At 33.7% G+C, this 16,248-nt stretch overlaps 1 protein-coding gene across 2 annotated transcripts in view; it reads left to right on the forward strand.

The window, feature by feature from the left end:
- The window catches only part of LOC110463815 (globin-2 B chain-like), a 16,222-nt gene extending 9,772 nt beyond the window's left edge, over nucleotides 1-6,450 (forward strand). The window contains exons 2-5 of one of the 2 annotated variants that reach the window (XM_021518692.1): nucleotides 2,428-2,571; nucleotides 2,946-3,026; nucleotides 3,323-3,488; nucleotides 4,631-6,450. In XM_021518692.1, the coding sequence (XP_021374367.1) occupies nucleotides 2,428-2,571; nucleotides 2,946-3,026; nucleotides 3,323-3,488; nucleotides 4,631-4,774 (535 nt within the window). In that variant the 3' untranslated portion in view covers nucleotides 4,775-6,450. Of the gene's footprint in view, nucleotides 1-2,424; nucleotides 2,572-2,945; nucleotides 3,027-3,322; nucleotides 3,489-4,630 lie in introns of both variants that reach the window. The other variant, XM_021518691.1, reaches the window with a different exon arrangement.
- Nucleotides 6,451-16,248: the final 9,798 nt, after the last annotated feature.

Below are 16,248 nucleotides of genomic sequence, written 5' to 3' on the forward strand. Positions count from 1 at the left end.
AAGTATGTTGCCCAGTTAGAGTTTGTTTTCAGTATCAGTTCGTCCCAATGGTTTTCCAAGTATGTTGCCCAGTTAGAGTTTGTTTTCAGTATCAGTTCGTCCCAATGGTTTTCCAAGTATGTTGACCAGTAGGAGTTTGCGTTCACTATCAGTGTGTACAAACGCGTTTAGAAGTGTCTTGACCCGTACGAGTGTGTTTTCAGTATGTATCACCGCTTACATAGATGCAATGGCCAGTTTGAGTTTGTTTTCTTTATCACTGTGGTTTTAGTATGTATGTCCACATGCTTTGAAATGTGCCAGTAGGAGTGACTATATCCGCATAGCATATTTTGATTATAACTGTGTTTGTCCCTGTGAAGTTTTATTGGTGTTCAGTTAGAACGGTTTTTGAAGATGGATTCATTCTAATTCTCAATATGACCTTCTGTATACAGTTAAAGTGTTTGATGTTTCCACGTACATGAAACTTTGTTTTAGATATAGTTCGGAATATTTGAAAGTAACCATTGTTATTTAAAAGCAGATGGATTCTATATTATTTGGGTTTGATTTGAGTAAGAGATAGTTTAATATGTAATACAATACGTATATTTCTGATGTAGAAAGATAAAAAATATTACACAATTTCACAATAAGTATCCTATTGAATCGATAAACTTTCTGATAGTTGATTGTTGGGCATTAGAGGTGGGCTTAGCATTCTGTAGAAGTAATATGATATATTGGTCAAATGGATAGTTAGTTGAAGGTGTAGCAGTAAATGTGTAACTCGAATCTTGTTGAGAAATGATGCGGTTTTCGAACGCTCTTCCAGTGCCTTTTCCGACCCATCCCCGTCTTTTCGGTAAACACAGGGATAATATCAATATAGTGTTGATGTGTCCGTCCGTCCGGCCGACCGTCTGTCACGTCTTGGGTTTTACTGAAGTACCTCCCACACAATGATTCTTTTTCCACTTAAAACAGTATACACACACATAGTTGCAAGGCTACTATAGATCGCCATGCTTGATACAAACATACCTTCGTAAAATTAATCATATCATCCATGTCTGATATGTTTATTGGTTTCTGTGCAGTAGCTGCCATAAGCATGGTTCGTTTTTAACCGAACACGGTAGACATGTACATATTTCCATTGACCAACCTCGGTATGCACATTCATACTGGCAAGACTTAGGATAATGGCAAGGGAAATGGTTAAAGTGAGTTATTCCCACATACCATGATTTGATATTTGAGTGAATACTTCTTTATATCCTATATTTTCACCTCAAACTGCATTAGACAGCTGGATACACTAATTCAGAAGATGTTTTCAATTTAGAAGAAATCATTTCCAAGCGCGTCCGTTTAGGACTACGTCCTATTGAACAGTAAATTTGTACCTTTTCGCGAATTCTAATATCTATCAGTCTGTTCAGACTATGTACTACACCAGTATAAAGTCAAGACGAAACATATTCTTTGTATGCCTTCTATATATTTTCGTAATCGAGTTATATATACATATGCTTTAGTATGTCAATGCACATATTCTTATTCGACTTATCTACAAAAGAATACAAATATAAGGTAGTAATTCTGTAAGTTATATATAAACTTACGTATGCATGTTTACTTTTTGTCCACTTATCCACTTGTATCATTCCTTTGTAATTATCTATCAAATTAGTATCTGTTATCTTTGGGCACAGTTATTTTGTGTGGGTCGACCACGTTTCGTTTAGATTGAATGTGTAGCTTAATAGAAAACGTAAGTTGAATGTCTATCGTCTATAAATCTGAGTTACAATCAGACGATTCTGTGCTCTTTTACCATATATTAAGATAAGTATCCCATGAAAACACAGATACAGTATATGTGTTAAACAGACCTGGTTATAAATGCCTGTATATAATGGTCTATCCTGTTGTCATCCTCAAACCATTAGACTTGATCGTTGTCAGGATTATAATATATCTGTGATATTGTGTTACGTTTGTTTGACTTCCTGTTCATTCTGTTCCCATCACATCAAATATTAGAACGAGTGTCATGATACTTCTCGACAATCATACAATGATAAAAAGGGCATTCTCTTATCACGTTGGTGTTGTGTTTCTGTAGCAATCTTTACCAAATCTTTTTGCTAAAGGTTAAAGGTTAAAGGCTAAATGTTGAGTGATAGATTTGGTTGGGAAAGGTTTATGTCTGTTTTAGGGGTCAATGTATGTAATTCGGACATATAAACGTCGTTCATTGGCACGGGGACATAATCTATCTGTCCTGGCGTGATTGTAGCCATTTGAAGACATTTCCCCCTGGTTTGGCCTCATCACGTCGTCATGCAACCTGTAGTATATTGAAGACAACAATCAAACAAACAAACAAACAAAAAAACATATATCAAACATGAATTATTATTATTATTTTTGTAGCAGGAAGATGTCGGAGAACGGTCAATCAACGAATGGAAATGCTGACGGCCCTCTTGGTCTAACAGAGAGGGAACTGAAAATGATCAAGGTCAGCTGGGATGTGTTGGCTGAGGACAAGAAGAGCAATGGGGTCAAGTTCTTTATGACGTACGTCTAGACACCTGACTGTTATTTATCAAAATATTCATGAAAATTCAAACGACAGAAGAAATGAAATACTGAACAGATAAATAAAGAAACCTACGATGAAACTAAATGAACCTATATGACTTCTATCAAATGTCAAATACCAATACATAAATGTTTATTACATATGTTACATGATGAAACATTATATTCATAACAAATGTCAAAAAAGGAAAACATTATGTTTATGACAAATGTGACAAAAAATAAAATCATGTTTATGCCGGTACACTGATGTTGATAACAGGAGCCACATAACGGTACTCTGATGTTTATAACAGATGTCAAGTAACGGTACATAAAAAGCCTTATACTGAAATGATTCTTCATTTCAGGTTGTTTACGATATTCCCTACATCGAAGGATTTATTTAAACACTTCAAAGACGTGCCGCTGGATCAACTTAAATATGATGGGTAAGCATGCACCATGACCAACAAAATATCCGTCCAAATTCTTTGTGCTTAGGACACATATTCTTAAATTATCATAATGCCTCCTAGTAAACCAACCTACCTTGAAAAAAAAAAATGTTGAAATATATGAAATTACAAGTGTGTGACAGTAAGCTACTTCTGGACCAATTTGAAAAAAGAAATAGGACATCTCCACATAGCTTTATAACCAGGTGTGGATATTTTTTAAAGTTGAAATGACAGATGTGCCTTGACTGTCCACATGCGGTCTAAACACGACTTTTCTGCATATTTAGAGAGACGACCAAAAGTAACAAGAAGATGGTAGCACACGCTATGAGTGTGATGTACGCGCTCGAGTCTTACGTAGATAGTCTGGACGATGCGTATTGTTTAGAGGAATTAGTGAAAAAGGTCGCGATCAGCCATAAGCCAAGGGGCATAGGACCAGACAAATTCAAGGTCAGTATATATCTAATGTCCAGTTTCTATATAAACTACTATATGTTTTATGAGAAATGACGCATTTGTTTTTTTTTGTACGATAATGAATAACATCGTAGTATAGTGTTATTTTCACGTGATTGGAGGTATCGAAGTATAGTGTTATTTTCACGTGATTGGAGGTATCGAGGTATAGCGTTATTTTCACGTGATTGGAGGTATCGTGGTATAGTGTTATTTTCACGTGATTGGAGGTATCGTGGTATAGTGCGATTATCATATAATGGGATGATCGTGGTATAATTTGATTTCCACGTGGTGGAACAATGTAATAATCATTTGATTGGAGGGACCTTTGTTTAATATGGTTGTCACGTGAGATATCCTTCTATAACGTGATAACCACAGAACAGGAGGCATCGCGGAATAATAATATTGCCCTATGGTAGAATGTTATTTAGTATTGTATGATTGATTGTTTTGTGATGGAAGGTTAGGTGGTGCAGCAATTGTCAGGTGAAGGGGGCTTTTAGCATATGAAGTGATTGTCACGTTTATCATCTAAATCTCACGCGATAAATGGTGTGACGAGATTGTCATCCGATGGTCGGAAAAGTGATAAAAAGAGATGGACGGAAAGTTTCAGTGTATGATAATAATATGATTGCAAGGAGATAAAATGGGCAGTTGTGTAATTTAATTTGAGGTATGGTGGTATTATAAGAATGTGATGTAATAGAGGGAAAGTTGATATAAATTGATTGTCACGTGCTCGGATTATCATGGCATATTGTGATTGTCACGTTGGGATTTAAAGTTTCATAATGTTATTGACTCGTATAGGACCATATCGGTTTATTATATGATGATCACGTTTAGATGGCTTGTTTTGTTGTGGTAAATCGTGACTTACATGGCAGAAGGTCTCGTTGTATTTCGTGACTGTCACGTGGCTGAAGATTTTGTTTAATAATATGTTATTCAATTAGATTATTTAAAGATTTTTTCATATAAAGAATTTGTATTCAGAATGAAAACAACTATCATCATTCGAAAACATTTCTTAGATTATTTTTGTAACAAGTTATGGACAACTTAATGTGATCCTACGACAAAAATGTGCAACATGACCGATTGTGTAATGGTTGTTTTCGTTGCAGTTGCTTACACCTGTACTTCACGCGGTCATTGAAGATTTGGTGAAGGATGACGATTCAGTTGACCTAGAAACAATAAAAAGCGGTTGGACAAAATTGATAGATACAGTATGCGATATAGTGGAAAAGGCACAAAAGGAGGTCTAAGATAAATTGATGACGGTGTTACGACTTTTATCTAGTATTGCTCACGCCATGTGGGCGGTTCATCCATGATGATTCTGCCTTGGAATATCAGGTCTTTCTCCTCCTCGGTATATAAACTTAAATATTAACATATTATTATATATGTTACGTGTGCACATTTTCTGAACTGAGAACTTGTCTATCCGGAAACACTACAACTCATCTTTTTAATACTTTAATCAAAGACTACGGAAACAATGAAATATTGAAAAAGAAAACAAATTATGGATATTTCAAAATCAGTATACATTGGAGTGCCTGTGTTTGATTTGGTCATAGACTCAATTGACAATACATTGAGAGTGTTTTAGAAAGATGGTTTATACAATTGGGAAGAACTGTTGGCAACACCGATACAAAGTTCCCTTAAAACTATATTAAAATACTAACAAAGCCCTATAAACAAAGGAACAAGGAAGGCAGAACGATACCTACTCGGGCCAAACCGATTAGTAAGACTGGCCACGATAACGACTCGTGTTCATATGAGAAGAAATTGTACATCAGCACACACTGGATCCAGTTGGTGTCTATTTAATATATATATATCCTTTTATAACGTTATGCAATTAACGTAAGTATAAAGTAAGTCTAATTCATGTTTACGATCGAAATGAGTTATTCTCGAGTAATTAAGCTTGACAAGGAATACAACATAAAGCCACAAACTCGTATATGCATCGTCACACCCAAACTGCTCTAGGTAGCAAGTGTGGTTTTTAGTTTCAATTGTTAAGAGATACTTAGCCGATAACTTTGGCTGAACACGGTTACTATGCGCTTATAATGTTGAATTTAAGATAAAATAATTTGTACACATATTTCGAGTTTGGTTTATTTTATGAGCATAGAGTCAGATAGGTACTCATTGCAATGAGTATTAATCGCAAAGGATAGGCTTCAATTCACTCCGACCTACACATTTCGTGACATATATGTGAGTCGCCTTAGCATGGATACCTCATATCAGCTACAGAGCTCATGTAGCTATAGAACACTATCATTTTTTCCATTGATGTCGCTGATGTATATATCTCTAAAAGGGGTAAAAGTTCACAAGGGGTACATATGTATTGAGATTATGTGTATTAGAATGATTTGTAAACGTATCCTTAGTTTCCCACTGCCAGTATTGTTCCTGTTGTTTATATAAAAAATATCATGTTTTATATTGCTAATTTTCTATATGCATTTTTATCTATGTAAATTGTTCGTTACACCAATTTTATCATATGTATCAAACTGTGTTATTTCTATAGCGAACTAATCACGAAATTCAAAGTGGTACATAACAGGTTATATTTTTATCACGTGTTAGTGTTCTTTGTCTGTAAACTATACGAAGCTCTTTCACCTATGGTAATAGAAACCTTGACATGTTATTGGAATAGTGTGTTACTGAACATGATGTAAATAGTGGTATAATATATGTTATCGGAAACCACTTGTATTGCCTTGTTTTGTAATTCTTGTTTCTGGCTGTGAACTGTACTATTATTTTTAGCCTGGTGTACCAGCAAACACAATTAAAATCGTAGAATATTGCTGAAAATAGGCAATTAATGACATAAACAGCATGTTTATACAACTTTTATATGCAGGTGTCAATATATCAGTAAAGGCTATTTGAATTTTTTTAAACTGTGTCCTAACGAAATGTTACAAATCAACACACATCTTTTCTCCGAACGAATATTAATAGATCCACAGTATCAGAGGTCTTACACTAGTGTTGTTAAAAAGGGATTATGTAATGAAACATGATTAGTTAGTCATTTATTTTTAAAAACAAAATATAAAAATAATGTGGGAAACAAAGAAATAAATACCGTATTCAGTTAACGGAAACCAATATCAAATATGCTGTGAGTACTTTATTCGGAAAATAAAACGCAATTTAAGAACTTTGTGTGTTTCCATGACATTGACAAGAAAGAAATCAAATATTTTACAAAAACTTCTTAAACAGTAGTATTAAAATGGATAGAAAACAAACTATTGATAAAAATACAATCGTTCTTCGAAGTTCAAAAATATGGAATATAGAAAACATTCAAATAAGTTCACATTAGTAAGTGGCTCGATCTCAAAATACCAAAAGAAGGAAATCAATATGAATCACTGTACTTATTTTATTATGGAAATTATATATAATTTCAAGCGCAGAATAGTAAAATCTGGTTTAATTAGTTAACGTGCACCTGTGTATACGTTGAACTATGTTACAATATGTTATGAGTTTGTATATTCTGTCAGACAGTTGGTGTTGAAATGTCTAAACACATTACTGACACTTTCCTGTAACAATGTACGTGTTGCTAATATAACAGAGGTATCTAAATAAACTTTTAACAAAATATGTTTTGTTTTCTTATACTTTACTATAAAACTGAATGTAAGGATTCTGGGTTGTTTTAAAAAATGTTTTACAGCTTTTGATTGTATCATCAATTAGTTCTGTGATAAGCCTGCACAACGCTTAACGTGCTTGTCAAAAATGTTCATAATTTCCTGCATGACAAAAAAGGCTTGATTGATAACCAATGAAACACTACCTAAACATCATCCAGTTTTTCGAAAGACGACATATTATGACATTCTCTCCGGAAGTAGAATTAATGAGATGAGGATTTCGAAGAACTCAAATATTATGTGAAAATGTGTTTTCTATGAAAGGCGAAAGGCGATACAAAAATATGGCTGTTCATTATTTGGAGGCAATTTTTTGTGAAAAAACCCAACAACAACAAAAAAACAAAGATCAAAGTGTAATATACGGAGGATGAAATTGTTAGAAAGATTTAGAATGATTTAGTTCTGGTTGACGAACTCTTGCGCTTGTGAAAAACAACAAAAACAATACAAAAGGACAGACACGGCGGACTCGCCTTAATAGCAATTGAATGTGTATAATTCTGGTCATACAAAGAATGGACCAGTATGGAGATAAACGTACGTGCTACATCAGTACAATAGCTGTGCATACTAAATCGCACTTAAGATCATATTGAGATAGGTATAGTTACATATGAATCGGTTTTTTAAAAGATTTCTTTTTTGAATGGGACTTTAAAACGCAATGATTACCCCATTAATTATTCCATTGAATGACGTTAATCATCGTGTGTATTCCTACCGAAACATTGGCGTTATTCTCGAGAAATCTAGCACTAATTGAGGAAACATAACCACCATTAAGGTGCACCTTATCATTGACGATTGCAAAGTCTCTTGAATATAGTTTTTCATGACAAACAAGATAGATGTTAAGATTCTTTAAGTGGAATGATGACAAGTTTGTCTTGCATTTATTAAAATATTTAATTCAACAACTATCTTTAGAATGCGTTAATTATAGGAAAGGGTATTTGCACTAAAGTGGAGGACATTTGTTTGATTTTGAAATACAAGGCTGACAAGACTTATAAAAGAAACGTAGAAAAAAATGCACTGCGACAAAGTAGCAAAAAGTTATACCATAGAGATAACAAACAAGAATCAAATGTCATAACCAAGAACCTGCACCACCGATGGCATCGCTAGATCTGTTCTCTGTCAAATTTAAGAAGGTAATATGGTCTCAGACAAGGTGGTTGTTAAGATAGACAATGACACCACATCAACATTGATCGCTACGTAATTGTATTGCCAACAGGATGCATATCGATACAAAGCTTCGTCATAGAAATACCTTATATACACCAAAAGTAAATGTAATATGATTGATAATATTGACTTACAAATGGTTTTCATGGCTAATCATTTGGTTTCGAAGCGTGCTGCTTTCACCCAGAAGCAAAATTAAAAAACAACACAAAAAGCAAATAAATACATGTTTGGTTCTGTTGTTACCGACTGATAAAAGAAACGTAGAAATTTTAAAATCAAACAAATAAGTTTCATCAACAGCTAATTAACATGTGTGGTCGCTGTAACATTACCACAGATTGCTGTATCATTACCACAGATTACCGTCACATTACCACAGATTGCTGTAACATTACCACAGATTGTTGAATCATTTCCCCAGATTGCTGTAACATTACCCCAGATTGCTGTACATTACCACAGATTGTGGTAACATTACTACAGATTGCTGAATGATTACCACAGATTGCTGTATCATTACCACAGATGACCGTCACATTACCACAGATTGTTGTAACATTTCTACAGATTGCTGAATCATTAACACAGATTGCTGTAACATTTCCACAGATTGTTGTAACATTACCAAAGATTGCTGAATCATTAACACAGATTGCTGTAACATTTCCACAGATTGTTGTAACATTTCTACAGATTGCTGAATCATTCCCACAGATTGCTGTAACATTCCCACAGATTGCTGAATCATTTCCACAGATTGTTGAATCATAACAGCTAATTAACATGTGTGGTCGCTGTAACATTACCACAGAGTGGGGAATCATTACCACAGATTGTTGAATCATTACCAAAGATTGCTGTAACATTACCCCAGATTGCTGTACATTACCACAGATTGTTGTAACATTACCAAAGATTGCTGAATCATTAACACAGATTGCTGTAACATTCCCACAGATTGCTGAATCATTCCCACAGATTGTCGTAACATTACCGCAGATTGTTGAATCATTACCAAAGATTGCTGAATCATTACCACAGCTTGTTGAATCATTACCACAGATTACTGAAACATTACCACAGATTGCCGTCACATTACCACAGATTGTTGTAACATTTCTACAGATTGCTGAATCATTCCCACAGATTGTCGTAACATTACCACAGATTGTTCAATCATTACCACAGATTGCTGACTCATTACCACAGATTGCCGGAACATTACCGCAGATTGCTGTATCATTACCACAAATTGCATAGTAGTGAGAGTATTTCATCAGAAAGGAGAGATTTTGGAAAATCTCTGACTCCATCCTTAACTTCTATCAATGTTCTTAATTCTCACACATCCTCACCACAGATTGCTGAATCATTTCCACAGATTGTTGAATCATTACCAAAGATTGCTGAATCATTACCAAAGATTGCTGTAACATTACCGCAGATTGCTGTATCATTACCACAAATTGCATAGTAGTGAGATTATTTCATCAGAAAGGAGTGATTTTGGAACATCTCTGACTCCATCCTTAACTTCTATCAATGTTCTTAATTCTCACACATCCTAAATTTAACGCTGATAACACCTGGTTTATTGCTGCGAAATCAATAATGATATCGTTATTGATAACAAACTTACTGTTTTCAATTGATAGAATAGGAACCCTGGTCAATTGTTAATACGTCCACTTTGAATCATTACCACAGATTCCTGTAACATTACCACAGATTGTTGTAACATTACTACATATTGCTGAATCATTACCACAGATTACTGAAACATTACCACAGATTGCCGAATCATTACCACAGATTGTCGTAACATTACCGCAGATTACTGTATCATTACCACAAATTACCGTCACATTACCACAGATTGTTGAATCAATACCACAGATTGCTGTAACATTTCCACAGATTGTTGTAACATTACTACATATTGCTGAATCATTACCACAGATTCCTGTAACATTACCACAGATCTGTATCATTACCACAGATGACCGTCACATTACCACAGATTGCTGAAACATTACCGCAGATTGCTGTAACATTACCACAGAGTGGGGAATCATTACCACAGATTGTCGTAACATTACCGCAGATTGCTGTAACATTACCCCAGATTGCTGTACATTACCACAGATGGTTGTAACATTACTACAGATTGCTGAATCAGTACCACAGATTGCTGTACATTACCACAGATGGTTGTAACATTACTACAGATTGCTGAATCAGTACCACAGATTGCTGTAACATTGCCACAGATTGCTGTAACATTTCCACAGATTGTTGTAACATTACGACAGATTGCTGAATCATTACCCCAGCTTGCTGAATCATTACCACAGATTCCTGTAACATTACCACAGATTGTTGTAACATTACGACAGATTGCTGAATCATTAACACAGATTGCTGTAACATTTCCACAGATTGTTGTAACATTACTACAGATTGCTGAACCATTACCACAGATTGCTGTATCATTTCCACGGATTGCTGAATCATTACCAAAGATTGCTGAATCATTAACACAGATTGCTGTAACATTTCCACAGATTGTTGTAACATTACCAAAGATTGCTGAATCATTAACACAGATTGCTGTAACATTCCCACAGATTGCTGAATCATTTCCACAGATTGTTGAATCATTACAACAGATTGCTGTAACATTACCTCAGATTGCTGTACATTACCACAGATGGTTGTAACATTACTACAGATTGCTGAACCATTACCACAGATTGCTGAATAATTACCACAGATTGCTGAAACATTACCGCAGATTGCTGTATCATTACCTCAGATTACCGTCACATTACCACAGATTGTTGTAACATTACTACATATTGCTGAATCATTACCACAGATTCCTGTAACATTACCACAGATCTGTATCATTACCACAGATGACCGTCACATTACCACAGATTGTTGTAACATTACCAAAGATTGCTGAATCATTAACACAGATTGCTGTAACATTGCCACAGATTGCTGTAACATTTCCACAGATTGTTGTAACATTACCACAGATTGTTGAATCATTTCCCCAGATTGCTGTAACATTACCCCAGATTGCTGTAACATTACCTCAGATTGCTGTACATTACCACAGATTGTTGTAACATTACCACAGATTGTTCAATCATTACCACAGATTGCTGAAACATTACCGCAGATTGCTGTATCATTACCAGAAATTGCATAGTAGTGAGATTATTTCATCAGAAAGGAGAGATTTTGGAACATCTCTGACTCCATCCTTAACTTCTATCAATGTTCTTAATTCTCACACATCCTTACCACAGATTGCTGTAAAATTACCACAGATTGCCGTAAAATTACCACAGATTGCTGAAACATTACCGCAGATTGCTGAATAATTACCACAGATTGCTGTATCATTACCACAGATTGCCGAATCATTACCACAGATTGTCGTAACATTACCACAGATTGTTCAATCATTACCACAGATTGCCGTAACATTACCGCAGATTGCTGTATCATTACCACAAATTGCATAGTAGTGAGATTATTTCATCAGAAAGGAGAGATTTTGGAACATCTCTGACTCCATCCTTAACTTCTATCAATGTTCTTAATTCTCACACATCCTAAATTTAACGCTGATAACACCTGGTTTATTGCTGCGAAATCAATAATGATATCGTTATTGATAACAAACTTACTGTTTTCAATTGATAGAATAGGAACCCTGGTCAATTGTTAATACGTCCACTACTGGACGAATACTATAAATAAAGGTTTCACTTTGATTTGATTGGTTCATTCGTAAGAACATTGTGATAAGATGCGGATGTTAATTGAATGTCATTTACGAATGCATTTCATCTGTGTCACTTATTATCGCATTATAAAAACTGAATCCAATTAATAAAAACACTTGGTGGCAACGCGGTCTTAATTTACAATGTATGCCGATGTTCAGGAATCTTAGCGATGCTGATGTTTTATACTCAAACCATATTACAACAAAGCACGCATTTTAAACACCGGCTTGAAATACATGGTTAAAATAGTATGATCAACTCCATCAAGGAGTGGTTCTAAAGTGGGAGTGGTAAATTGTATTGTTATACATACAGTAACACTTAAAACATGTTACCTACGATTTTATCAATTTAAGTTTTTAAGCAATACAACAAAAATGTGCAAAGTTATTTTAAAGCTGTTTTTCGTTTTATAATTCGTGTAAGGGGAACTCCGGTGATAACGATTAACGAGGAACAATTATTGTGGGAAGAGATAGAATCAGTGATTATGTTTAGAAAAAGTGTTACGACGATAGTCATTTAACTAGTATTACACTGTATACTCTGTCTGTGAAGTTACCTAGGTATTGCCCTCCACACGAATGTGTATTCCCTTTCTGTGTGAAAGTCGGTAAACAGTCTTTTCATGGGGTTTTCGTTGAATTCCTGAATATTTGTGTATTCGGGTATGACTCACGTTGCCACCCCGATACGGAGACATTCTAGACTACTTGTTTGTCCCATCCTGGACAGGATAATTTGTAGATACGTATGGTTACGCAATAAAATTGCAACGACATGGTGAAATAAGATGCACTTTAAAATTGAAACCTTCAAGTCTATACATATAAATACTGTATTGACATTGACGGCTTTTATGAATCATAAAATATTACTTTTAATAAAAAGTGCACCTGGACATTTTATACGTTGAACAAATATAAAAGTGCTAAGAAATCTTCCTAGTTAATTTAGATATATAGGTATCATAATAATTTATTTCGCCGTGTGCTTGGTTTTATACCATTATATCAATCTTATCTCGTTCGAATGCGTTTTGCAAATTAAACGTTTTTTTTCTCATTTTGAACAACCAAACACCAAAATCTGGACTACATAACAAATTGCAAACAAATCAACGACATGGTCCTCAATAAAAGAAAACTTTCAAATAAATCAGATGATCCTCAGGTTTCTTTAAGAACTTTGTTAACAAATTGAATTCACAATTTTTTCTCACGACGAAGGACAAAATAATACCGACGCCATTATGATAGCCAGTAGACCTTGTTTCATGTAGATGGAGCTTTAGTGTTGAATGTTTTCAAGGTTAATAGTCATTAACAAAGTAAATAAAAACAATTGAATTAAAAGACAAAAAATACAATACACCGTCGATTTATACGGGAAATAAAACTTAACCATTTTAAAACAAGCAAAAATAACAGAATACGTTTACAAAGTTAATAGGTTAATTTTCAAATAATGTCTGCTTATGTATGTGTATGTATATATACAGTAACTGTATGATACGTGTAACCTATGCGTAAATACAGTCACTGTATGATACTTGTTACTTATTTGTAAATACAGTAAATGAACGATACTTGTTACCTATGTGTAAATACAGTTACTGTATGAGACTTGTTACCTATGTGTAAATACAGTTACTGTATGATACTTGATAGCTATGTGTAAATATAGTTGCTGTATGATACTTGTTACCTATGTGTAAATATAGTAAATGTATGATACTTGTTACCTATGTATATATACAGTTACTGTATGAGACTTGTTACCTATGTGTAAATACAGTTACTGTATGATACTTGATAGCTATGTGTAAATATAGTTGCTGTATGATACTTGTTACCTATGTGTAAATATAGTAAATGTATGATACTTGTTACCTATGTATATATACAGTATCTATATGATACTTGTTACCTATGTGTAAATACAGTAACTGTATGATACTTGTTACCTATGTATAAATATAGTAACTGTATGATACTTGTTACCTATGTGTAAATATAGTTACTGTATGATACGTGTAACCTATGTATATATACAGTAACTATATGATACTTGTTACCTATGTGTAAATATAGTAACTGTATGATACTTGTTACCTATGTGTAAATATAGTAACTGTATGATACTTGTTACCTATGTGTAAATACAGTCACTGTATGATACTTGTTACCTATGTATATATACAGTAACTATATGATACTTGTTACCTATGTGTAAATATAGTAACTGTATGATACTTGTTACCTATGTGTAAATATAGTAACTGTATGATACTTGTTACCTATGTGTAAATATAGTAACTGTATGATACTTGTTACCTATGTGTAAATATAGTAACTGTATGATACTTGTTACCTATGTGTAAATATAGTAACTGTATGATACTTGTTACCTATGTGTAAATATAGTAACTGTATGATACTTGTTACCTATGTGTAAATATAGTAACTGTATGATACTTGTTACCTATGTGTAAATATAGTAACTGTATGATACTTGTTACCTATGTATATATACAGTAACTATATGATACTTGTTACCTATGTGTAAATATAGTAACTGTATGATACTTGTTACCTATGTGTAAATATAGTAACTGTATGATACTTGTTACCTATGTGTAAATATAGTAACTGTATGATACTTGTTACCTATGTGTAAATATAGTAACTGTATGATACTTGTTACCTATGTGTAAATATAGTAACTGTATGATACTTGTTACCTATGTGTAAATATAGTAACTGTATGATACTTGTTACCTATGTGTAAATATAGTAACTGTATGATACTTGTTACCTATGTGTAAATATAGTAACTGTATGATACTTGTTACCTATGTGTAAATATAGTAACTGTATGATACTTGTTACCTATGTGTAAATATAGTAACTGTATGATACTTGTTACCTATGTGTAAATATAGTAACTGTATGATACTTGTTACCTATGTGTAAATATAGTAACTGTATGATACTTGTTACCTATGTGTAAATATAGTAACTGTATGATACTTGTTACCTATGTGTAAATATAGTAACTGTATGATACTTGTTACCTATGTATATATACAGTAACTATATGATACTTGTTACCTATGTGTAAATATAGTAACTGTATGATACTTGTTACCTATGTGTAAATATAGTAACTGTATGATACTTGTTACCTATGTGTAAATATAGTAACTGTATGATACTTGTTACCTATGTGTAAATATAGTAACTGTATGATACTTGTTACCTATGTGTAAATATAGTAACTGTATGATACTTGTTACCTATGTGTAAATATAGTAACTGTATGATACTTGTTACCTATGTGTAAATACAGTCACTGTATGATACTTGTTACCTATGTGTAAATACAGTAATTGTATGATACTTGTTACCTATGTGTAAATACAGTCACTGTATGATACTTGTTACCTATGTGTATATTCAGTAACTGTATGATACTTGTTACCTATGTGTAAATACAGTTACTGTATGATACGTGTAACCTATGTGTAAATACAGTAACTGTATGATACTTGTTACCTATGTGTAAATACAGTTGCTGTATGATACGTGTTACCTATGTGTAAATACAGTTACTGTATGATACGTGTTACCTATGTGTAAATTCAGGAACTGTCTATCACATGCTACGTTTGTGTATGTACGGTAACCGTCTGTTTCTTGTCACTTATGTGTCAGTGCAGTTACAGTTTCATAGATGTAAATGTAGTTAGCTTAACTTGTCACTTTTTTTTTTAAAGTCGCTAAAGTTAGTTACCTTTGCTGGTTTTGTAAGTATGCGTTAAATCAGTTACCGTGTACAACTTAGCACTGTATGAATTGAACATATAAATCGTTCATATAAAGATTGAATAAGGTATACGTGACTTTTGACACGAGGGTATTTTTCGGTAAACGAACATTCTTTTGTATCTACCTATACAATTCGAGTATCCTTAACCCGATAGAGGAGTGTCATACGGGTATAAATTTCGTGTTTCAG

The sequence above is a fragment of the Mizuhopecten yessoensis genome, unplaced genomic scaffold, assembly GCF_002113885.1.
Source record: "Mizuhopecten yessoensis strain PY_sf001 unplaced genomic scaffold, ASM211388v2 scaffold10933, whole genome shotgun sequence".
NCBI classification, from domain to species: domain Eukaryota; kingdom Metazoa; phylum Mollusca; class Bivalvia; order Pectinida; family Pectinidae; genus Mizuhopecten; species Mizuhopecten yessoensis.